We start from the raw sequence: 23,069 nt of genomic DNA on the forward strand, positions 1-23,069 counted from the left end.
CCCTGAAGGCAGGGGAATGCAGGAAAGGCACAGGACTGGGCTCCAGAGTGGGAGAGTGGGTATTTGTGCCTCAGACAAGATGGGAGATGAGAGTCCTTGGGCTCTAGCACCAGGGGGAAGGTCTGCTTCCCAGTGGGGAAGGGCTTGGGAGAACCACCTGGGGGAACTCCTTAGGCTTGCCTTTGCGAACTGGTGTGGCTATCACCATGGCAATCTCTTTGGGACTCAGTAGCACCTTCCTTCCATCTCAGAATGATGAATCCACCAAAAAATGTTACAGAGGGATACAAGAGCTAAGAAAGAAGAGGAAGGGAAGGAAGATGGAACTATGTTGAATGCCTACCCTATGCTAGGAAATCTAGTCTACAGTGGTTATTTAGCTGACTCTTTATGATAGCCCCATGAGTTGGCAAGAATCCCTATGTGGGGACCTTCTGACCCTAGGAAACAGAGGCTCGAAGAGGCTTCAAAGCCTTGCTCCCAGTCACAAGGAAGTGAGGACCTAGGATTTGAACCCAGGTCTGACTCCAAAGTGCAACCATCTTCTAATTCCTCATGCAGCTCTGGGAGGGGCCCCGATAGGAGTGGGGAGGCCATGTGCTCAGAGGATCTCTGATGAGGAAGGAAGTTTGCTGCCGTGTGTAGATTATCCATGATCCACTTCAGCTTGCTTTTGGGTAACCGTACAATTGTTCTGTTACAAACAGTTAAAACATTTTTTCCTATATGCCTAAAAGGATGAAAACCACTTACAGAAAGCAAAACAAAAGGCAAAGCCAAAAACCAAAAAAGAATCCAACCCTTAACCCCAAACCCCAAAACAACAAATGTGCTGAAAAGAAACTTCCAAAACTAAAATTGCCAGGTTTGTTATTATTGTTCCGTGGCCGTAATGTTGGAGCAGATCATGATTTTAATTGGCAAAAGTGACAGCAGAGAAAGGAGAGAGCAAGTCCTTGATGGTGAACTTGCTGGCCAGAATTAAGTGTGGAGCTCAAAGCTACTGGGTATCATTTCAACGGACGTGGTAACAGTGCATTTAATGAACTAATCAAACATGAAGTATACCAGAAGGGGGGACATCACTGTGTCTACACACAACTCTGACAGCATCTGATTTTAACAAGTTTACTAAAACGACAGTCATGGCCTTGACAATACTGAATGCAGAATACTGGTGTACACAGATTTTACAGAGCGGCAGAACGGCTCCTGAGAGCCGGGTCACAAAATAAGGTTTAACAGATGGCAGAGGCCTGAGGGAAGGCAAGCACACTGATTTTATTGAGAAAAAAGCTTATATACTGTAGGGTTGCTGAAGTTTAATAAATAAAGGTCAACTTATAATATATAAAAACAATATAAACATTTATATGCTACATGCATATCATATAATTTAAAGTAATAATTTATATATGGGGAGAGATGCCAATTTATGTTCTTCCAATTTTTCTCGACAAGGCACACACACAGGAGGTGTCTATCCGTATCCATCGCCAGCCTACAAGTTTATTGTTTTCTGACGTCAGTGCGCGGACGTAGGTTTGGGACGTTTTGCACTGAGAGTTCCAGTGTTTATCGTCAATCCCCCTGCAACCGTTTTTGACAGGCCTGGCTTCTTTACATCTCGTCTCATAAAAATATTGTTTGACGGGAGAGTTGCCGGTTTTGATCTCCCCCAGCACCGTGACCTGGTGTCCCCGAATGTCGATGGCCGAGGACTTGTCGGTTACCCACAGGCTCTCGCTGTCGCATACCGAGTACTCACCTCGGTGACTCTTGTGCTCCGCGTACCTCTTCCTCCGCGTTCTGTTGGCCGCCACGGGGTTGCCCACGTAATCCTCCATGAGATACAAGGGAGGGGGCTCCAAGGGGGTGCTGTCACTCAGCAGGACCCGGGGCGAGCTGTAGCGTCTCTGTTGCCGCAGGAGTTCTGTGTCCATTGCAGTCACTGGCTGGAACTCCGACTTGGTGGGCTCTCCCTGCTCCGGCTTTCGGGGGACTTCTGCTTTGGGCAGGGTGCTCTGGTAGTTTTCCTTAACGTCCACCATCTGCTTGGAGAGCTTGTTTTTCAAAATATCTGCCTGGATCAGCTTAATAATCAGGGAATTTAGCGAGTCTTCAGGCAAACTCCTTTGATCCATGTTGTTACCTTGGATGCCACGGAGATACGCGAGAAATATCACATAAAACAAGATGGACATCACCTTGTTCACCTGTAAGATCTGAAAAGGAAACGCAGGTGTTAGTAGCAGGCTGTGGCAGCTGAATCCATGTCATTCTGGGTTGAGTAACCCTGTGAGAGAGCAAGCAAGAGCAGGGTGTCACCTTCCAGAGTCCTCTCTGATGTCAGGGACCAGGACTGTCAATTTCTCTCCTTGGGAAATACCGTCTCAATAGGAGTCCTCTGAATCTTTAAAGTACCTTTTTCTCTTAGACCTCTCAAATCTTCCCTCCAGCATTGTGGCTGTGTGATAGGGAAAGAAGTGTGTGTGTGTGTGTGTGTGTGTGTGTGTGTGTGTGTGTGTCTTGTGCAGGTGAGAGACAGAGAGGGCAAAATAACTTTTTTTAAACCAAATACATGAGTGGCGAGATCTACAGTACACAAGAGTCAGGGCTCTCCCCAGGACCCATGTTCCTAGGAGCCTCAAAGGCAGAGGGACGATGAGGTGAGCACTTTGGACTTCTGCCTCTGCTCTCAGAAATCCCCCACGGCATCTGCGTTTGATGTGTGCTCTATCTGCAGCCGTCTCTTCTGTGTGGACGACGTCCTGCTACTTCTTTAAACATCACTTGAGGGGTGCCTGGGTGGCTCAGTTGGTTGAGTGTCTGACTTCAGCTCAGGTCATAATCTCACCATTCGTGGGTTTGAGCCCCGCATCGGGCTCTGTGCTGACAGCTCGGAGCCTGAAGCCTACTTTGGATTCTATGTCTCTCTCTCTCTCTGCCCCTCCCCCATTCACGTTCTGTCTCTCTCTCTCTCTCAAAATAATAAATAAACATTAAAAAATTTTTTTAAGTATCACTTGAGCCTGAAAAGACCAGAGTCCAATGTACCTTGGCAAATTATGAAAAAACTGAATCTAAAAATTATAAAGGTGTGTTTACATTCTTTTAGCAACAGGAGCAGACTTGCAATTGTCTCAAGGAACAGAGCTCTACCGTCCTCCCCCACACCTGATGAAGCTTCTGGGTCTCTCAAAGAAATACCTGAGGATGGGGTCAGGTCGGCTGCCTGCATGATGTAGCCTCAGAGATGGGCTCCTACCTCGCCAGGCCATGTCTGGTGGACCTGTTCTCTTGACCTTGTAATGAACTTGTGGGCTGCTCCCCACTCTGTGAGAAGGCCTAGCCAAGCTCTCCAGTGGACATGCTTCACCAGGGTGCCCAACTGCTTCACAGAGAACCCCCCTCCCCGCAAACCCTTCACAAAGGGGAGGCCCTGCCAGAGCGCTGCTTGTAGGAGATGGAGACAGAGCAACAACCAGCTCAAGTTAATGGGCTGGACTTGCCCTGAACAGCAAGATTCCCTGTGGATTCACTTTTGTTTGTTTGTTTGGCCTTTTAAGTTTCTAGTACAAAATGTTTCCTTTGGTGGCTGTGTCTTAATTTTGCTATCTCCTTGTTGAAGTGGCATTTTAACCCATCCACACTCTCCTTCCGTTGCCACAGCAGAACCTCTAGACGTGGTTTCTGTCGGGTCCTTACGGAATTATAGGGCTGGCCTCAAGATACCTTTCTGGCTGGTTCTCTCTCACTAGAGCAAAGCCCAGCTTTTCCGAAGGTCGGTGCTGCAAGGAGGCGCTTCAGGTGGGGAGGGCTGGCTACAGGAGTGATCTCCACCTGTACTCTGTGATCCACACCACTGCCTTGAGGTTTCCATCCCTTAGTTACCATCACTACCAACTCACTGGCCTCCAGGGCTTCTCAGTTTCCCCTTTAAGGCTCTAAGCATGGAAAATAAAAAGCCTTCCCTCGGTTCACCTTTGGTATTTGCAAAAAGACTTTACTAAATCCAGGGGGAAAATAGAAGGGAAATAAACAAGAGCGGCACAAGAAACAGAAGCAGCCCTGCTTACCAAGTACCCATGCCCGAGCTTGCCCACGCTAACTAGCTCCCGGGACTTCCAGACGCAGCCTCTTTCCCGTCTTGTCTGAAGCACTGCTCTCTCGTTCCCAAAGGCCAACAACGCTGCAAGCACTTCGCTCCAACTTCCTCCTCCTGGCCCTTGGCCCACCTCTTTGATAAGGGGACCATCTTCTTTCCATGGGAACCACTCTTGTGGGACAAATGACTCCTTCAAGGTCAAAGCCAAAAGAAGGATTCTAGCTTTGCTGCCCACCCCTAGAGACTGTCCCAGGAATTGTATTATCCTAGGAAAGTGGTTCCCACAGGATAACTGCTCTCCCTCCCACTCTGCGTATCACTGACATTTCCTTCAATACTGCAGGCTTGACAAACTGAAACTTGAGCCCAAAATGAATGGCATACGTGTAGCTAGAATTGCACGCTCATTCCCTGCCCCCAAAATGGAATACAGCTGCAATAAAATAATTGGGGACTAAGAGTCTATCAAAAAACAATTTATGAAATCCTCTCAAGGCCCAGCCACTGTAAGCTAAGAATACATAGGATACCTGCTCGTGGGGAAATAGATCAAGTAGGGTCAGTGAGAGAGATCCTAGGGACATGGAGAGTAGATGTGTAGATTAGCAAGGTAATTTACAAGGGGGAACGGACAGGAAGCAAAGTGGATGGTGCCAGTGGATGGCCTTGAGATACAAAAGGAAGAATCTTTATGGTGCTTGAACACGGAAACAAAAGGTTGTAGGAGTAGAAGAGAGATATAAAGCAAGCATTTAATCCAAGTCCTGCATTTTATAGATGAGGAAAACTTAATTGCAGTTGAAAGAGGAAGAGAAATGCACAGGGTAGAGGGATCCCCTGCACTTCTGGCCAGGTGGCCCTTTTGGTCAGATTACAGCTAGGCTCACACTCCCAGGACCCAGCCTTGTTTGCTCTTCCAAAAGCTGCCAGGACAAGCTTTAGGAGCCGTGTGCACGTGTCGTTCCTCTCCCCTGGCACACATTCATCACCTTTCCTGTTGAAGTTATTCTCATTCTTCAGTGCCCAGTTGGAAAGCTAACTTCTCCACAACCCTCCCTCCCCCACCCCAAAGTAGTAACCACCACTTTCTTTGCAATCTCTCAGTGTGTTTTCCAATTGCCTGTGGTACGAGGTATCACAGGCCTCAGGGCATTCCATGCTTTCCTCACAAGATTCCCTCTTTTCCAAGGCCAGGAGCCCTTTCCTGTCTGTGCCTCTCCCCTGCAACCTCTCCATGGTGAATACGAGGTGGAGGTCTGGGTGCAGTGAGCCAGGAACGGAAGTGAGGGTGGCTGAAGTCAGGACAGCTACCAAAGTTGCAAAGTCTTGTGTGAAAATAATGGTGGCAGGAGGTGTGACTGTATGTGAGCAAACCCTCCCAGCCCTCAGGTGTGTGCTCCATGGTCCCACCAGACTTCACATATAAAACACAGATTTGAAGATAAAATTCTTAAGAACTTCAAAATGGTAACCATAGAGCATTAAAGCGTGAGTGTGGGATCCCCTTCTTGAGGGCAGGACCTTGTGCTATGGCACTTGCTGCACACCCAAGAAGCCAGCCCTGGCTGCAGAGATTGTTTGAAGGTAAGAGTAGCCATCCATTTTTGGTCAGGAGGGACGGGCAGAGCCCAGTCCACCAAGGACTGCATGGGAGGGTGTCCTGTTCAGAGCTGTGGACGAGGGCTATAACGTCAGCTGCAATCTGGCTGGGAGAGCCTGGGGTTGTGCAGAGTGAAAAGGCCCTCATGACTACCTGTTTTCCTTCCCTGGGCAGTGACAACCAAGGAAAGTGGGAATTAAATGGGGGCAATGGGAGAAGTCAGGATCACCAGGAAGGAATATTTTATCACTGATATGGCTAAAAATCACCAAAGCATGCTGACCATAAAAAGCAGACCGACTTTTAGTTGATCTTATTACTATTTTTAGGTTCTCTCCTGACAATATTCACTGCTGTACCTGGGTGGACCTGCTCCTACCACCCCTACCTTGTTTGGCATTGCCTCTGGGAGCCCAGGGCATGGGGGGACGGGGTTAGAACACAGGTCTCCTGACTCTTTTAGACAACTCTGGCTCTCTCTCAAGTCCCAAGCACAGAAACTCAGCACAGAAAAATCAGGCCATCATGGGTGGGGGTGGGGGTGAGACCAAAAAAAAAAAAAAAAGTGCTAATATAACAAAGTTTCCAAATGCCTCTTAGCATCAGTCCTACCTCTTTCTGGAGCTCCACTGTTTCTTACCATCAAATCCAAAACCTTATGATGATACCTGGGAATACGCAGTGGGCAGAAATCATCTGCAGGCTGGTCAGTGTTTCTAAGGCATTTGCAAGGCTGCATTAAAAACCCAGCAGGGTGGGGCACCTGGTGGCTCAGTCAGTCAAGCATCCGCTTCGGCTCAGGTCATGATCTTATGGTCCATGAGTTCAAGCCCCATGTCAAGCTCTGTGCTGTCAGCCTGTGCTCCAGCCTGTGTCTGGAGCCTGCTTCAGATTCTGTGTCTCCCTCTCTCTCTGTCCCTCCCCTGCTCATGCTCTGTCTCTCTCTCCCTCTCAAAAAATAAACATTAAAAAAAGATTTAAAAAACCCAGCAGGGTGCCTGTGGCCTCCACCTTGATAATCTGCTTGTAGATTTTCTGTAGAGGGCAAGTCTAAGAATGGTGCTAATAGAACTCTCTAAAACACAGATGTTTGAAGGAAACTGAGGCGTGGCGTGGGGTGGAGGGCGTCTTCTAAGGTTCGACGCCTCAGTTAACAGTAAAGAGTGACAGAGGACACCTGGTTCCTAAGCTCAATAAAGATCATGTGGCTCGTGCATAATCAACATTATTGTGAGAGGTACATAATGAAATCTGTATGAAAGCACTGAGCACAGTATCTGGCTGTTGCGGTACACTGGAAATGTTATTGGGACATGAACTTGCATTATCTGTGGCAGCAGAGTCGCTGCATGCCTGTCCTCGAGGCACACATACAAGGTACCGAGTAGCTGGAGTCAGGAATTCCTTTTCCACAGACAACCCACAGCAATTTGCACCAACACAGAGCTCTCTCCCAAATGCCACCACTAGCAAGTGCTTGGATCTCAGACCAGCCACACTCGTTGTGGGAGAAGAAAAGATTATTGTGAGCTGGAAGCACAGAGAATAGGAAAATCACAAAAGCAAACAGGTATGGGAGGCTGGGAAGTGGTGTTTCTGAATAAGCCAGGGGCAAGAAGGGCCTGAATCTGAGCTCTGGCTCCTTCTGGTCACCAGAGCTTGCATTTTCCACCCCATCTTCTGGGGTGGGCTTTCCCCAGAAGACGAGTTCTCTGGAGTGGGGAGTAAGAAAAGGAAGGCAGCGCCAGCTTGACCCAGGCATGGCACGTCAGTGAATTTTTCAATTTAGAAGGATCTCTATGCTCCTTCTCTTTCAGTCAAGTATCCAAGTATCCTAGTGTGTTATCATCATCTGTATGTTCCTCTTGGTGAAGGGCCCATGTCCCCTTCATGTACACATGCCTGCTGCCTAGCACAGGGCTGGACCACTGCAGAGTCCCCATGTCTCCTTAGTGAATGAATGCCTACCATGATCAAGACCTGCCCAACACACTGCTCAGTGGCCTGAGATCCTGTATGGGCTTCTGCCAAGCCTGGTCTGGAAGCCACTCAACTCGGCCTTCTTTTCCCAAAGAAAATACAAGGCCTGGCTCTGAAGTAGGCCATGGTCCCCAGGCTCTTCTTGGCTATAATTGGAAAAAGACCTGTTAAAGACCTCAGTAAAACCCCCTTCCTACACTCTCCCCAGTGCCCATTTCCCCTGCTCAGAGTTTTCCAAGATCCTGACCAACTAGCAGATGCTATTTTCCTCACTTAGAAATGCTTTCCCACATATGGTGTTTTCTCAGTCCCCGGAGCAACATTCCTACAAGGTTTCACCATCCCTCAAAATACTCAAAAGAGAGCAATTTCTGATTCCTCCTTTCTGGCTCAGTTTACAACACACACAGAGGGTTTTTGGGCAAAGCAGCACAAATGGAAAAGAGAGCTGGGTAGAGAGCCAGGGTGGGACAGGACCTGAGCCCACAGCCACTCATGTCTGTCACACACAAACACCTGGGGGCGCTCTCCTTTGAGCTCCAATTTCCCACTCCAGGACTAGCTTCCCAGCACCTGTGCCTCCCCCTGAGCCAGCACCTAGAGACCTTGCTTGCTGCACACGTGTGGAGTACATTTTTAGCCTGGATGGAATGGGAGCATCAGGAACAAAAACGCTACGTGCCAGGGGCCGACATACATTAAATCTTTAATCTCAGTAACAGCTCCTCTGAGGTATGAATGAACGTTCCCCATTTCAAATGGGGGAGATTGAGGCACAAGACGCTGAGTAACCAGCTAATAAGCGGCAGAGCCAGGATTTGATCACAGTCTGGCTCTGGAATCGATGCTCTCAAAGATTATGCCATGTGGTCCGTCCGTCCCCGGCCTCAAACATTCCAGAGAGTTTATTTCCAGAGGAAGTTCAAGGTCCACGGCTGGGCAGAGTTTCCAGGTGTTTGAGGACACTGTTCCTATTTCTTCCTCCCCATATTCGCTATGAAAGTGTTCACCATGAAAGTAAGCAAACTCTGTCCTGCTGGGGCCTGATGCCCTCCAAGGTCAGTCCCTCTGAGGGTCACCCGTCTCTGCAGAGGCCGTGTGCTGTAGTGGACAGGGCACCAAACATACCATCTCAAGTCCTGGCTTTGGTGCCAGCACTGGAAACCAGGATGACTTACAAACAAGGCATAGAGGCTATGTTCTAGCTGTTCTCAAGGAGGAGGCATGAGATCAAATGTGGAGGCACTTTTTAATTTGCCAAGTTTTTAATATGCAAATTCAAGAGATTTCATTATTTCTGGTACAGCCACATCCTCTGGAGGCAAATGCATTTCTCTGGCTGGGTTAACAAGGACACTGTCCAGCTGTATCCAAAAGGGTTTAATTCTTTGGAGAATTTCTGAAGCTATGACATGGTCTCTGACTAATACTAAGGGCTCAAAAGACTCCATCCTGCCAGATAACCCTAATATCTTGTTCAGGGACTGGAAAGGGGGAGAGGTGGGAAAGCGATAGATTTAAAGTAGAATGACAAAAGGGAAAGGAATGTGGTGGAAATATTAAACTAAGGTCATATAAAAGACTGGCGAAGCTTGCTCCCCATATCTTAATTAAAAAATTAATTCAAATTGGCTTTGTTCTGAACCCAGGTCCTGGGGCCTGAAAATTAGTCAGTGGGGCCACATGAAGATGTTCTGACCCATGACAAGGCTTGTTGCTGGAAGAGAGAGCAAGAAAGAGAGAGAGAGAGGGAGAGAGGGAGAAAGGAAGAGGGAGAGGGAGCGAGGGAGAGAGGGAGAGAGAGAGACAGAGAGATCCTGGTGGAGCCTCTGCTGGGGATTGGTCTGGTTTTGGTTAATCTCTTTATTAATGATCCGGAAGCAGGAGAGAGGAAAAAGTGGCAGATTAATTAAAATGCACAGATGACGCTCAAAGGGAAGGTGCTGCAAACAGCGGTGAGGACAGACCAATTATTCCCCAGCACCCATGGGGGTTGGCAACCTGGAAATAGCATGATGAGATTCAAACTGGAAACACGTAGGTTAACTCACTGGGGGCAAGATGAATCCAAAACCAACAAGGGAGGGAAATGTTTGTAAAGGGATGAAGGGAAGGAGTGACTTGGAATGGCTACAAGGAGCAAATGAGAAATGAACTCACATGACCAGGGCTGTGTGGGTTTCCACAGCACCGTCTTCTCCTATAGCCCTATGTTCTCTTCTAAATCTCGCCTCATACATTCTGAGCTCGCCTCTGCAGTGGCAGCAACTCTTCCGTTCCCTGTCTCATGAAGCATAAAGAATACATAAATTGAGCCTTAGAGAGGGCAAGAAATGGAGCCAAGATCAGAGAGCAAGTGGATGGCTGTTCACAAAAGGTGCTGATGAGCATGCTCTGGCTTCCCCCAAACCAGAAGTGATCAGGGACCCAAGGAAGGAAGACACACCTCTCCTTGCTTCATTTGAGAGGCCCAGTCCCTAGGCAGACCCACACCTACACAGTCAGAACAGGTGAGAGCAGGGGGAGGGATTTGGATTGCTCTCTTGTTCCTCTTGTTAGAACTTACTTAAACTCAGGGTTCTGAACTTGCCTGACTTGGATAACACTTGCCCGGAGATCTGGGACAGGACAAGGTCCTCAACTTTCAGGAGATGCTGGCTCCCCAGGGGCAACAAGGCACACAGTCATCAGGGAAGGCACATCCCAGGATGAAACAAAACAAATAGAGAACTTCAAAAGTCTACTCACCTCCCTCGGAAAGGAATCTCTGACACTGGTCCCTCTGGGAGGCCAGTAAATGAGGAAGAGAGACTCTTGAACTGACAAGGAGCCCATATTCAAAACCCAAGCTCAATGCCCTGAGATGGAAGTTGAAAGCTGTGAGTTTGCTTTTGCACAGCTGTTGGAAGAGGAATTTTACGTTATTCAAAGCATACCCTCTCCTGTGACCCCAAGGCAGTGAAAGACGGAAGGTATGGCACATGTCAAAACAATGTGCATCAGCAGCTCCAAGAGCAAGGTAGTACAGTTATTCCCCAGGCCAAGGAACCCTCTGGCATGGCCCCCATCTTGGCAAAGAGATCTGAAAGAAGCCTGGTATGCCAACACAAGCCCCAGGAAATCCAGATTTTCTTTATCCTTTGCATACGACAGACTCTCATTTCATGGCCAAAGGGTGGACAAGGAAGGATCTGCAGAGAAAGTCTGAGTCAATCCAGCTACTAGTTATAATGGCATGTGTTTACAAATTTAGTTTTCTTTGTTCTGGACACTAACAATCCCCCACCAGTGTACATAAAAGTGTGCATATATGGGCTCATGTGTGTGTGGGGCATGCTGCAGCCCCCTCAAGATGAGGATGGGGAACAGCCAGGCTATTTCTAAATGACTGTATCATTTAATATTCTAAGACATTTTGGTTTTGCTTTCTGCATCTGGGAAACTCCATTTTCCAAGTGTAAAAACATGCAGGAGAAGGTTGCTTCAGTTATACAGACAGTTGGGGGTACAGCTGGCATTAAACTCTCAGCATCAGAGAATAATGGTCCAAGTCAACTTTTTGTTTTAGATTTATGCCTTGTGTTTGAATTGGGTTGATGTGTCAAGCATCTGCATTACCTGCAAAGTGCTATACAGCTGAAAGGTAATATTATTACAAGGTAGGGACTGCTGAGTGATCTTTAATAATGAAAATAGATGATGACAATGATGATGATAAATTACTTATCTTGTCCACCTGGCCAAGAATGAGTCTCAAAATGGCAGAAAAAGAAGTTGGCTTCATCTTGAGTGCTGGAAGCTAAGGGAAATCCCAAAGCACGACTTCCATTCACACTCCGGATGCCTCTTCCAAACCAAGACCGCAGCTGACTTGGCAATACCCAAACCTTTGTGCATCAACCAGGGCAGCGGCAGCAAGACCGGGATCAACCCAAACCATAATGGTTTGGCCCCATGAGGACTTGGCTGCAGTGTGGTCAGATGGCAGCCTTTCTCCTCCAGGCTTGGCAATAGGGCTCGTGTCAAATATAGCCTATGTCTCCCCCTCAGCCTCTCTGCTGGCCCCACGGCCAACCTCCTTTCATGAGAATAAGGGATTGGCAAATAGTCTGTGGCCATCTTTGGTCTGGATCCCCTCTCTAGGAAACTCATGGCTGAAGACTGAGTGCCACGGCTTCTGCCTACTTTCTGGGCACCTCTTCCCTCTGCTCACCCTGGCTGCCATCATTCACCTGAACACCCTGGCAGACCAGGAAACCGAGGCAGGAGAGACTTCTATGTGATTTCTGGACCTCTGCTTGCCCCCTCGTGAAAGGCTACGGGATGTGCACACAGTAAGAAAATCAATCTTCCACCAAAGCTGGAGTGTGCGGTAGGCACTTTGTAAACATTACAACTCCAATCCCAAACAGTCTACTGACTCTCTTTCTGGGCAGCTGGGCGAGACTGAAAACCAACCCAGAGCTTGTCCTCTGAAAGCAATTTTGGCACCAACACTCTGCACCCGAAGCTGTCTTTGATCACAGACACAGTCGTAATAATCGCTTGTAATAACAGCTAGCATTACTGAGCCACGCCATATGCTAGGGACTTTGTGGGACACTTTACATGGATTATCTCAATTAATCCTCACAGAGACGATTATTATCCCCACTTTTCAGTTGAGGAAACTGAGGCTCAGAAGGATTAAGTCATTTTGTCTGGGATCACATATCAACTGAGAGGCTGAGCCGGGATGCAAACCCCTGTCGGTGTGACCCCATGGGCCTTACTTGTAGCCAGTACCGCATAATGCCTCCCAATTCATTCCAGAGAGTCTAAGGCACCTGCCACTTGCTTGCAGTGAACCAGGCAGTGAATGCCACACTGATATATTAATGTTCCTTTCCTTTTTAGAGAAAGGGACTTCCAGGACAGGGCCTCCGGAATGTAAAGAGTACATTTCACAGTCTAAGCCTGGTGTCACCAATTCACAGTGGCTGAAAAAATATATCTATGGCATGTGTGGCTAACAGGCTCATTTATACACTCCCTGGCTTCCCAATATGTAAAACACTTCTTCCCTCCTTCCTTATTTGATGGTAAAGAAGACCAAGAACCCAGGGATTTCTTTGGAAAATTGCTGGATTTTCGAAGGTGAGACAGATTCCGATTCTACAGTTTTCTTTGTAGTATATTTGTGGTTGGCAAGCAAAAATAAAATAATGTGGACTCCTGGCACATTTCCTGCTCTGATTCATGAATAAAACCTACTCTGCCACTCATGAACTTTGTGGCAATGGGAGAATCATTGCTCATCTTTGGGTCTGAATTCCTGATGATATTTCTCCACAGGGTGCTGCTGGTATTTGGGCAGGATAGTTATTCATTATTCAGTCTTGTCCCCCACACATGAAGCTCTGGTCCCCATCTACTAAATACCAATCATGTCCCCCAGTCATGGTGACAACTGAAAAAATGTACTCACACTTTCTGAATACCATCTGGGGAGGCTGTATCCCTCCCGGTTAAGAATCACATAACATAATGCTGGTAGACTGAAGCAGTGGTTCTTAACCATTTTTGGATCATTGACCCTTTTTAGAATGTGCTAAAAGCTAAAGCATCTTTCCCCTGAAAAACATGTTCACATAAAAGAACAACTTTTCAGAAAACTTTCAAGGCATTTCAGACTCCCTGAAGTCTAACCCAGAGGTCCACAGACCCTAGGTGAAGAATTATCAAACTAAAGGGTTTTAAAGCTTCTTTTGAGCTAGAGTCCTCCATTCTTCTATTATCCTCTGCCAACCCTGAGCCTCATTACTGGTCTCATTTTCTGGTCCTCCCCATTCTATGGAGCCAGCACCAGCATCCTAATCCACTAGGATTCTCATAGCATGGGAAGATTATGGCAGGAAAGTGATCTGCCCCAAACGGAACAACAAAATTAGTGGAAGAGCCAGAAATAGAACCCAGCTCTCCATGGGGCACCTGGGTGGCTCAGTCAGTTAAGCATCTGACTCTTGGTTTCAGCTAGGGTCATGATCTCACGGTTCGTGGGTTTGAGTTCTACGCTGACAGTGCACAGCCTGCTTGGGATCCTCTGTCTCCCCATCTCTGTCTGCCCCTCCCCCATTCCCTCTCTCTTTCTCTCAAAATCAATTTTAAAAAAACTTAAAAAAATAAAGTTTAAAAAGGAAAAAAAAGAACCCAGCTCTCCAGAGGACCAGCCATGTGTTGCTCATCAGGAACCAGCACAGGACAATATATTTAAGAACACAAGGAGGGGTCCTGTCCACAAGGCTCACTGATAGCAGGGCATCCTTGAGGGGGCAGAGGGGTCTCGTGTGAGCCTGACCAGCATGCCACCTTTAACAATACAATGTGGGTGGTCTGAGGTGCTCATAGCCTGACCTAGCCAATGAGGTAGCCCATGGAAGCAGAATCTTTCCCTTCTTCTTCCTTTTACAAATATCTGGGTAGCATCAACACCATCCTCCATGTGATATCCACATTCCTCAAGGGCTTTAGGATTTTGTGCATTTTCCTTCCCATGTGTGATCCTGTCATTACTCTGCATGACCTCACCTCCATGCTGATGGCTTTTCCATCCCTCTGGTGTCCCTGTTCCTCAATGTCCTTAAGACCAATGCTCTCCATTATGTTTGAAAACTTCATTGTTTCTGGAGAGCCTCTCTGGATTCTAACTGTCATTATGCTTCTCAGGATGCTACTGAGTGTGGCTGCACATTCTCAGAGGAAAAGCTGGAGGTCAGAGGACTGCAGGCCAGTCACAGAACCCTGGACGATGGAGACAGTGGAGCCACCCTGGAAGCTTGAGAGGGGATGTTTAAGCACAAATAGAGGCTCTCTTGATACATCAGGTATCAAAAATGGTTCAATCTACAAAGAGGGTCTAGCTGGAAAATACACTGGGGCCAGATAACATAGACAAGTATGTTGCTAGTTTAAAACACAGCTGCCCATTTTTGACACTCCTATCTAGAGGTGGTATCTGTGTGCCCTCGTATGTGGGTGGCCTGTGGCTGCTTGACCAATATAGTAAAGCGTAAGTAATGTTATATGACTTCAAGGCTGTAAGAGGCCATGCAGCGTCCACCTGTTGCTGGAGCCCTGAGCTACTGCATGAGTCATCTGGCAGGTCGCAAGGCCACCATGCTGGAGAGGCTCCCCTCGATGGTCTTCTGTCTGGCCCTGCCAGGGCACTAGCCTTGCAAGTAAAACTGACCTAAATAATCCAGACCAGCCCATCACCCAAATGAATACCACCAAGCGACCTCTGTTAAGGCCACATGGCACAGAAATATCACCCAGCCCAGCAGTCCCCAAATTCCTGACCCACAAAGTCACGAGAAATGAAAAAATGGCTGCATTTTGTGCCACTAAGTTTGGGGTGGTTTGCTACATAGCGAAAATAAGCAAACACCCAGAGCTAGAAAAACTATACAGGATTAAATGTGTCATTTGTTAGTTTCAATGATGACATTTCATGAAATTTGCCCAGAAGCGTCTGAGTAAACTCCTGGAGGACAGATCTAAAATGAATCTCTAGGACCACTGTTGGCATATTGCTGATGACTTGAGGCTGGAATTGTGAACAGGAGCCTTGGAGCCACCCATCACCTGAAGGCATGCTCGAGCCCAGGTGCTGAAATCCCGAAGGGTCTGACTGCAAAGTGCCAAAGCAGGGGAGCAAAGCCACGCTCTACTCTTTGAGGCTTCAGGGTGTATGTGTGTGTATGTGTGTGTGCGTGCGTGCACAGGCACATGTGCGTACATGTGTGCCTCTGTGTGTGTGTGTGTGTGTGTGTGTGTGTGAGAAAGACAGAGAAAGAGAAGGAGGGAGGAATGGAGAGAGGGAAGGAGGGAGGGACACAGAGACAGAGAGGTAGACAAGGCTTTCCTGAATGGGAGTTTTCGACTGAGTCAAAGGCCGCTAGATGGGTGGCCTTTTTCCTGGCCAGGGAAAAACAGAAGTGGGAATGAACGTCCTCTCCGAAGCCACCACCACTGTAACCCCAGAAGGTGTGTGCACTTAGATCCATGTTAGAAACTGCTCTACCCTGCCACTGTCCCCCAGATATCCTGCACCAGCTTACACTTTCTTCCCACCCACCAGGGAAATGGCGGGCAGGTAGCCACAGACCAGGTACTACAGGAAAGCACGAAGGCAGGAGAGCTCAGCTTCAAAAGGAGCTTCTGGCGATGGTGTGGAGGCCCACAAAATAGGCCATAATCATTCAGGCCACTTGTACTTTGTTCCAAGAGTGGGTGGGGGCAATGCCAGCAGCCCTTGGTCTTTAGAGGTGGGTAAGGAGAGGAATTCCAGTCAAAGCATGTGCTGTTGGGAAACAGGCCAGGAGCGTGCAAGCGCACATGCGTGTGTGTGTGTGTGTGTGTGCGTGTGTGTGTGAATGTGTCCGCATGCCTGTGTGAACATCTGTGTTATGTCTGTGTGTGTATGCCTGGGTGTATGTATCTGTGAGTGTGTGTGTGTGTGTGTCCGTGTGTGAGTGTGTGCATCTGCTCTGAGTGTATAGTGTGTATGTGTGAATATCTGTGTGTAGGTGTGTAGTGTGCCTACATGTGCATGCCTATGTGAAAACTTGTGTGTTTGTGTGAGTGTGTGGTGTGTACATCTGTGTGTGAGTTAAGTGTATGTGCACACTTGGTGTGTGTGTCTATGTGTCTGTGTGAATATCTGTGTGGTGTGTATGTCTGTGTCTGCATGTGAGTGTGTGGTATGTATGCATGTGTGTGACTGAATATTTGTGTGAGTGTGTGCTTGTGGTGTGAGTGTGTACGTGTGCTGTGTGTCTGGGTGCTTGTGGGAATGTCTGTGTGTGTGTGGTGCGCACATCTGCGTGGACATCTGTGTGTGAATGTGTATGAGTGTGTGTGTGTGTGTGTGTGTGTGTGTGTGTGTGGGTTTACGTGTCTATGTGAAAATCTGTGTGTGGTACGTATGTCCATGTGTCTGCATGTGAGTGTGTGGTATGTATGTGTGTATCTGTGTGACTACTTGTTTAAGTGTGTGCATTGGTGTGTGTCTCTGTGTTTGTGGGAATGTGTGTGAGTGTGTAGTGTGCGTGTCTGTGTGGGTATCTATGAGTGTGTCTGCATGTGAGTGTGTGGTGTGTGTGAGTGTGTGTGAATGTGGTGTGTGTGTGTGTGTGTGTGTGTGTGTGCACGCGTGCACAGTACGTTGGGAGAGCAAAGCCAAGAAGGAGAGAAGACCGAAGGGTTAAGAGGACTCCAAAGACGGGGCCCCCTGCTCCAGCTTCCCATGTAGTCACTGTGGGACCTTGGACAAGCCTTTTTTCCCCACCTTCCAGGCACTGGTCTGCTCTTCCACAGAGTGAAGGGATCAGAACAAATCATCCTAAGATCATTCCGCTATCAGGGTGCCCCCCGACAGAGGTCTAAGGCAAGGCTCTGTGCTGACACTCTCTTTCTGGCCCCCATGGACACAGAGAATCAAGGGGTGGCCCCGGGGGTCTTCCATAACTCTGCGCCCCACCACACACCCACCAGCTCTGCTCATTTAAGGAGTAAGGCACATGGCTCCGGTGGCCTTCTCTGGTCCCTGTGAATTGGAAACATGTAAGGACAGGCAGGGGAGAAGCCCAAGAGATAGAGAAACTCTGGGTCAAGTTTGCATTTCTCATTATTTCTCCAACCCTTCTCAAATTCCTTTTGTTTAGAAACCTCCTTGAGTTTCTGAGGGCTTCCCCCTCCCCCATCCCACCCCTGAAAAACTCTAGGAGCTCCTCCAGCCTGTAACCCTTCCCGATAACACGTTCCATATGTCGGTCACTCTCTGCATGAAACGTCTGCACTCCCTTTTCTGGTCACATCATCCGTGGGCTCCCCGCACTGCCTCTCCGAGAACAGCCCATCAAGCCCCTCTCAGGCTGGCTATTCAAGAAGCATGGGTTTGGGTCAGGCTGGCGCGCTCTGTGCTTTTCATCCCAGGGCCGGTTCCCGCTTAGGATTCTTGCAGGTTTGCCTCCTGAGCTCCTCTGCCCCAGCCCGCCACGCCCGCCGCCACCGCCAGCTGCAGGGAGACCCTCCTTTAAGCACTGAGGCTAATTGAGCAGTGCTCTGACTGAGCTTGCCACATTATTTGCTTAGAGCGTGCTTTTATAGCAAGGCAACACAGCATTCTATTGTCTTCCTTCCCCAGCCCAGCTCCCCCCTCCTCCCGTGGCTAGCCACCATGGTAAATAAAGGCTGAAGAGATTTTTCCAACATAACTTCCAATGCTCCTCATGGGGATACAGGCAGCCCTTCCATCCGTCCTCACCCACCCTTACCCCATGCACCCCAACCCCTCACACCAGCCCCCTTGTGACTTTATGATGCATCTTCTGATGATTGGGCTTGACTTAAAAAATGGCTTCACACTAGTTTTTGTGGGTTTCCGAAGAGACAGAAAGTAGGTTTCCATAGCTCTGGAGGGGTTGAGTTGGAAGGTCTGAAGACCTCAAACTGGTCAAGGGAGACTTGGAACTGTGTATAGCTCCTCTTCCTCAAAAGTGTATTTGTACTTAATGGCTTCATCCCTACAGGTGCTCTGGGGATGTAGAGCATCCCCCTCAAGTAGAGGCCACCTTGAGACAGGCAGTGAGGCAACCCCTTGACCTAAGAGGTGCAAGCAGGGGCAAGTGGGGGAAACATGAGACCCCAGGGGCTAGAAAGAAGGCTCGGGGCTTTCCAGAACAGACACATGGATCCAAGGCAGACAAACACATCTGGGGACATGGCAGAACCATCAACTCTCTTATAGGAAGGAAGGATGATATACTGAGCACCTGTTATAAGCAAAGGGCTGAATTTAAAACTTCTATCCTACTGTCTTTGGGCTTTTTTGGTCTAGATGGAGTTAGGAAAATTAAAAGAGAGGGTATTTCTATTTTAAAGCTGAGACATTTAGGGCATAGAGGTGGTGAGTGATGGGCTCAAAGTTGTCATGGCTGGAAGTAAAACTATAATCAGAATTCCGGCTCCCTGACTCCTGGTCCTGCACTCTTCCTAAAAGACAACCTTCTCTATTACCAAAGTCTTCCAGAGTCCATAGGGCATACCACATGCCTGTGATCCCCCAGGGAGCAGAGATCCTTCATCTGTCTGTGAACTCTGGGAGAGCCCCTCTAATACGAAATGCAGACCTCACTTTTCTCTAGGCTCACTGGATCCTGGATGCACCAGCTTATACGAAGTGGGTCATTTCTGAAGCTGGGCCCCCTCTGGCTGCAAGCCATGAGAGCATCCTCCTGTCTAAGCAGATGGATGGCACCTGCCATTGGCCCAAGTTTTGTGCCCACTTTTTTATAAGCCACCCCTACCCCCACCCTCCCCAACCTGCCTCTCTTCAGTGGGAAGATGGACTGAATTCTGCAGATCAAACAATAGTTTAAGCAGAAATGTGTGTTAAAAGCAATCTTTCTCCACAATACCTGTATTAAGAAAATGACAACAATGAAGGAAAACATGTCTGACGATGGGTTTGGATGATGCGTGGTGGCTAATGAGACAGCTGAACTAATATAATTGGGGGACCGACTTCAGAAGCTCCAATTACGCTTGATGGGTTTGGCAAGGGACGCTGTAATTTGGTGCTAATGAATGGATTAATACGGAGGGTAAGCTGGAACCCAAGAATGTGCAGGAATGTGTCCTGACACTGTGCTGGGCATGCCGTGGTGGGGCCAACAGGGACCCGATGAACTGAGGCGGAAAAGGTCATAGGCCTCATTATAGGCAGTCATTTCTGGCCAACCAACTAGCTCTTCCGCCACTGGACCAGTTCACAAAACACTAGAGCCATCTATTTCAGGGAGATCTATTTCAGTTTACTAGAAAGCATGCTGTAGTGAGTTTCCAGGCATGCAGTCTAAATGCCCAGATTAACTGGATTTAATAGAGCCGATGGCAAAAAAGTTTTCCTTCCAGACCTGAGGCTCTGTGATTCTATGTTGATGTTGTGAAGGCACAACACTTCACCACAGGGAGGCTGATGGGGCCACACAGATGTGTGGGAGCAGTGAGTGACTTCCACCCCAGTGTGGGTGAGTCATGGTTGGAGGGAGGGGGTCACTGCAGACTGCGGTCAAACAGAAGGGTCTGGAAATAAACTGGCATTGACTCAGGATGTGGAACTTTTGATCCTATAACATGATACATTTTAATTCCCCTTGGTGATGTTAATAATGTAGTTGGCTAATGCCACACTAACAGAATTTATGAAGCGCCACTCATCCAGGAAAAGGAAGAAGTAATGACCTCAGTTTGCATCCTACTTATGCTTCTGAAAAGGTTGAGTGCAAATCAAAGTTTTGTGAACTGAATTATATTTTAAAGAACACTAGAAGGGCTTACAACAAAAAAAGCTTATTGTGGATTCCCATGGAAAACACTAAAACATCATTCTTCAATTAAAAAGAATGTATATATTAGACTAGTTTCAGCTTTAAGCAAAGTAAATCTTTTAATGTAGAGCAACTGTGCTGTAAATATGTTAGAATTTCACAATGAACACATATGCTTTGAGATTCAATTCTTTACCAAGGCAATACGACCTACTTATTTGATGAGCTCTTCAACTATCTGGGTGCCCTGTTAACATGCCCTATTTCCTATGGCTTCTTCTCCAGGAAACTAGAAATCTGGAAGAAGGAAAGAGGCATGAGAACTTCTTGCTGGAAGTTCCCATTTTTTTCCACTCTTGGGTGTTAAACAATGTCAGCTTAAGTTCCCATAATAAACCACACTTCAGTCTCCTCAAAGGTCCCAATAAGGAAGGGAACAGAAGAAGAAGAGGGCAAGCAAAAATCATGCACTCTACTTAGTGAAGGTTCCAGAATAATTAGAATGTCAATAATGATCATAGTCAACCTCACGGAGGTTGACTCTGTGCCAGGAATAGGGCTACACGCTCTATAGTCATAATTGATTTAATTCTGCAGTAACACTCCAAGGAAGGCCCTCCGGTTCACAGTCTCTTCTCTGAAACCCTGTATTTTACTGTATATCATCTAATACTCTCAATGGACCTGGGACAGTACCCCATGATTAAACAAACTAAGATTTTCACTGCAAAATTATAAATGCTCATTGAAGGGAGTGTCCATTCAGGTCATATTTTGTAGCCAAGTGCATCTGCTGTAATCTCAAGAAATGACACTGGGTTTTGGAGCTTTTTGGGGTTTGGATTTATAAAGAAGAGACTGGGGGCATTTACTGGGCTCCCTCTTTCATAAGTAAGAAACCACTCCCAAGAGAAAGTAGCTTGCCTGAGATCACACCATGGCCATACCACATAGTTAAGTAGGCTCTGAAGATGAGTAGCAGACCTGCAGTTCGAACCCAGGCATGTCTGACACCAAAACCGTGTTCTTAAACACGAAGCCATGCTGGTGGTGCTTCTCGGTTAGGTCCTGAGAGAATGGAGACTCCCTACAATGGTTTTTTGAGAAGACAAAATTAAACTATGATTGCATACACCCTTTCTTATGTTTAAAGAATTTTTTCCTTAAATACATTTCTGTAGAGAGAATCTTTTTCTTTATAAAATAAGAGCATATTGAAGAATATTCTAAAAATGCAAAAGTATATAAAGACATCTATCAGCTCCCACAAGTATCATTATGGAATATTTGTGTCCAGCCTTTTTTAAACACATGCAAAGTGTTCCTCTGCAGTACATGGTGGAGAATGTTTAATATACATCATCCTGTGACTTTCTGACTTAATCTTATAATTGAAGCATTTTCCCATCATATTAAAATTCCACACAAACAAAATTTTGATGGCTACATAATATTCCATCATCAGAATGTGTTGTAATTTACTGGATTACACCCCTTTGTGGGAAATTTATTGTTTCCAATTCTCCGCCCTCATAAATAAAGCTGCAGTAAACGTCTCCATGCGCAGAGCTGACTGCTGGCGTGAGTTAGTGCCTCGCACGTGGCCTCAGCCGTTCCCTCACCCTCAGGCACATCTGTCTTACACAGCAGGGCTCCGGGCTCAGGTGGACTGGAGCCTCCCTCCTCCCTGCCAGAGGCCAGGCTGCTGGGAAGCAGGAACCCCACGTGTGCGCTGCCTGCTGCCCAGCAAATTCACCTTCCCAGGTTTAACTCGGCCCTTGCTGTGGATCAACAACACACCGCTGTTGTTTCCAGGTCCTCGGGACGGCTTTTTCAAAACTACACTGGTCCCCTGAGGTCCCTTAGAACACTGAAAACCTTGCCTCCTACTGCACCAAAAAAAGAGTCCCTCAGACAGGAATTCCTTAACTCCCTACCCACCAGACTCTGCTCCAATGCACATGGTTTAAGGGACTGGTCCTGTACCCCCCCAAACCCACTGCACTCCCGAAAGTGATAGGGGGTGCTATTGACCACATGGGTGGGGTAGGGCCTGCCCTGCGTCAGCCATCATTTCCTCGGAGTGGCCAGTCATCCCTGTCACAGCCCCCTCTAACAGGACCTATGGTGACATGCTGGTCCTACTCCCTCCCATTTTCTCGGGAGCCTCATTCCATCTGGGCCTCCACCTGGGCTCTATCCTCAACCTGTTCTTTCCCCACCATGGGTTTCCTCCCCTCAGTACACAGTGTCTACCTGTTGCCAACCTTAAAAAAAGGAAAGAAAATAGTTGTCCTCCTCCCAGCCCAGCTTCGCAGAAGAGCACCTGCCATTTCGTCCAGCTCCATTTCCTCAGCCCCCTCGCAACAGACAGGATCCCCACCTTCCATCACCATCATCGGGGTGCCAGTCCTACCAGGACACCCCTGAGCACCTTACTGAAATCGGACAGAGCTTGCAGTCCTTCCTGAATCTGTCCATCTCCCTCCTTCCTCTACTGTGACAGCACTCTCACAGTTTTGTCCAACTGCCACCGGTACGTACCTTCTTACGCATTCAGTGCTGTCTCCCCAAATCCTCCGTGTTCTCATCTGTGCTTGCGATGGTGCAATTGTGCACACCGGTCCACGTGTGGGTAACCCCCATAATCCCCACCTCCGGCACAGACCTCAGTCCTAGACTCCACGCCTGCAGATGCAACTGCCCACTGGACATCTCCACGTGACTGTTTCCGAGGCATCTCCAGGGAGATACGTCCCCAAATGACTTCACCACCTTCCTCGAAACGCTGCTTCTCGGGCCTTCTGTGCTAACTCTCCGGCAAGGGCACCAGCATTCACCACATTATCATGCTTGAGTCTTCACTCTTCCCTGCCCCCCACAACACTGATCTTTAATTCCAGGTGATTCTGCCTCCTTTGTTTCTCCAAGTACATACCCCTTTCCTGCTAGCCCACTCCTCTATGGACTGGGCTACTTCTCTTGCCTAGGTGACGTCAATAGAATCTTA

General features: G+C 47.8%; 1 protein-coding gene across 1 annotated transcript in view; it reads right to left on the reverse strand.

Moving 5' to 3' along the window:
- Positions 1–895: 895 nt before the first annotated feature.
- Positions 896–23,069, reverse strand: part of NTF3 (neurotrophin 3) — a 67,289-nt gene continuing 45,115 nt past the window's right edge. The window contains exon 2 of the mRNA XM_058743947.1: positions 896–2,225. Coding sequence (XP_058599930.1) covers positions 1,434–2,225 — 792 coding nt within the window. The 3' untranslated portion in view covers positions 896–1,433. The remainder of the gene's footprint in view (positions 2,226–23,069) is intronic.

Source organism: Neofelis nebulosa, chromosome 8 (assembly GCF_028018385.1).
Source record: "Neofelis nebulosa isolate mNeoNeb1 chromosome 8, mNeoNeb1.pri, whole genome shotgun sequence".
Taxonomy (NCBI): Eukaryota; Metazoa; Chordata; class Mammalia; order Carnivora; family Felidae; genus Neofelis; species Neofelis nebulosa.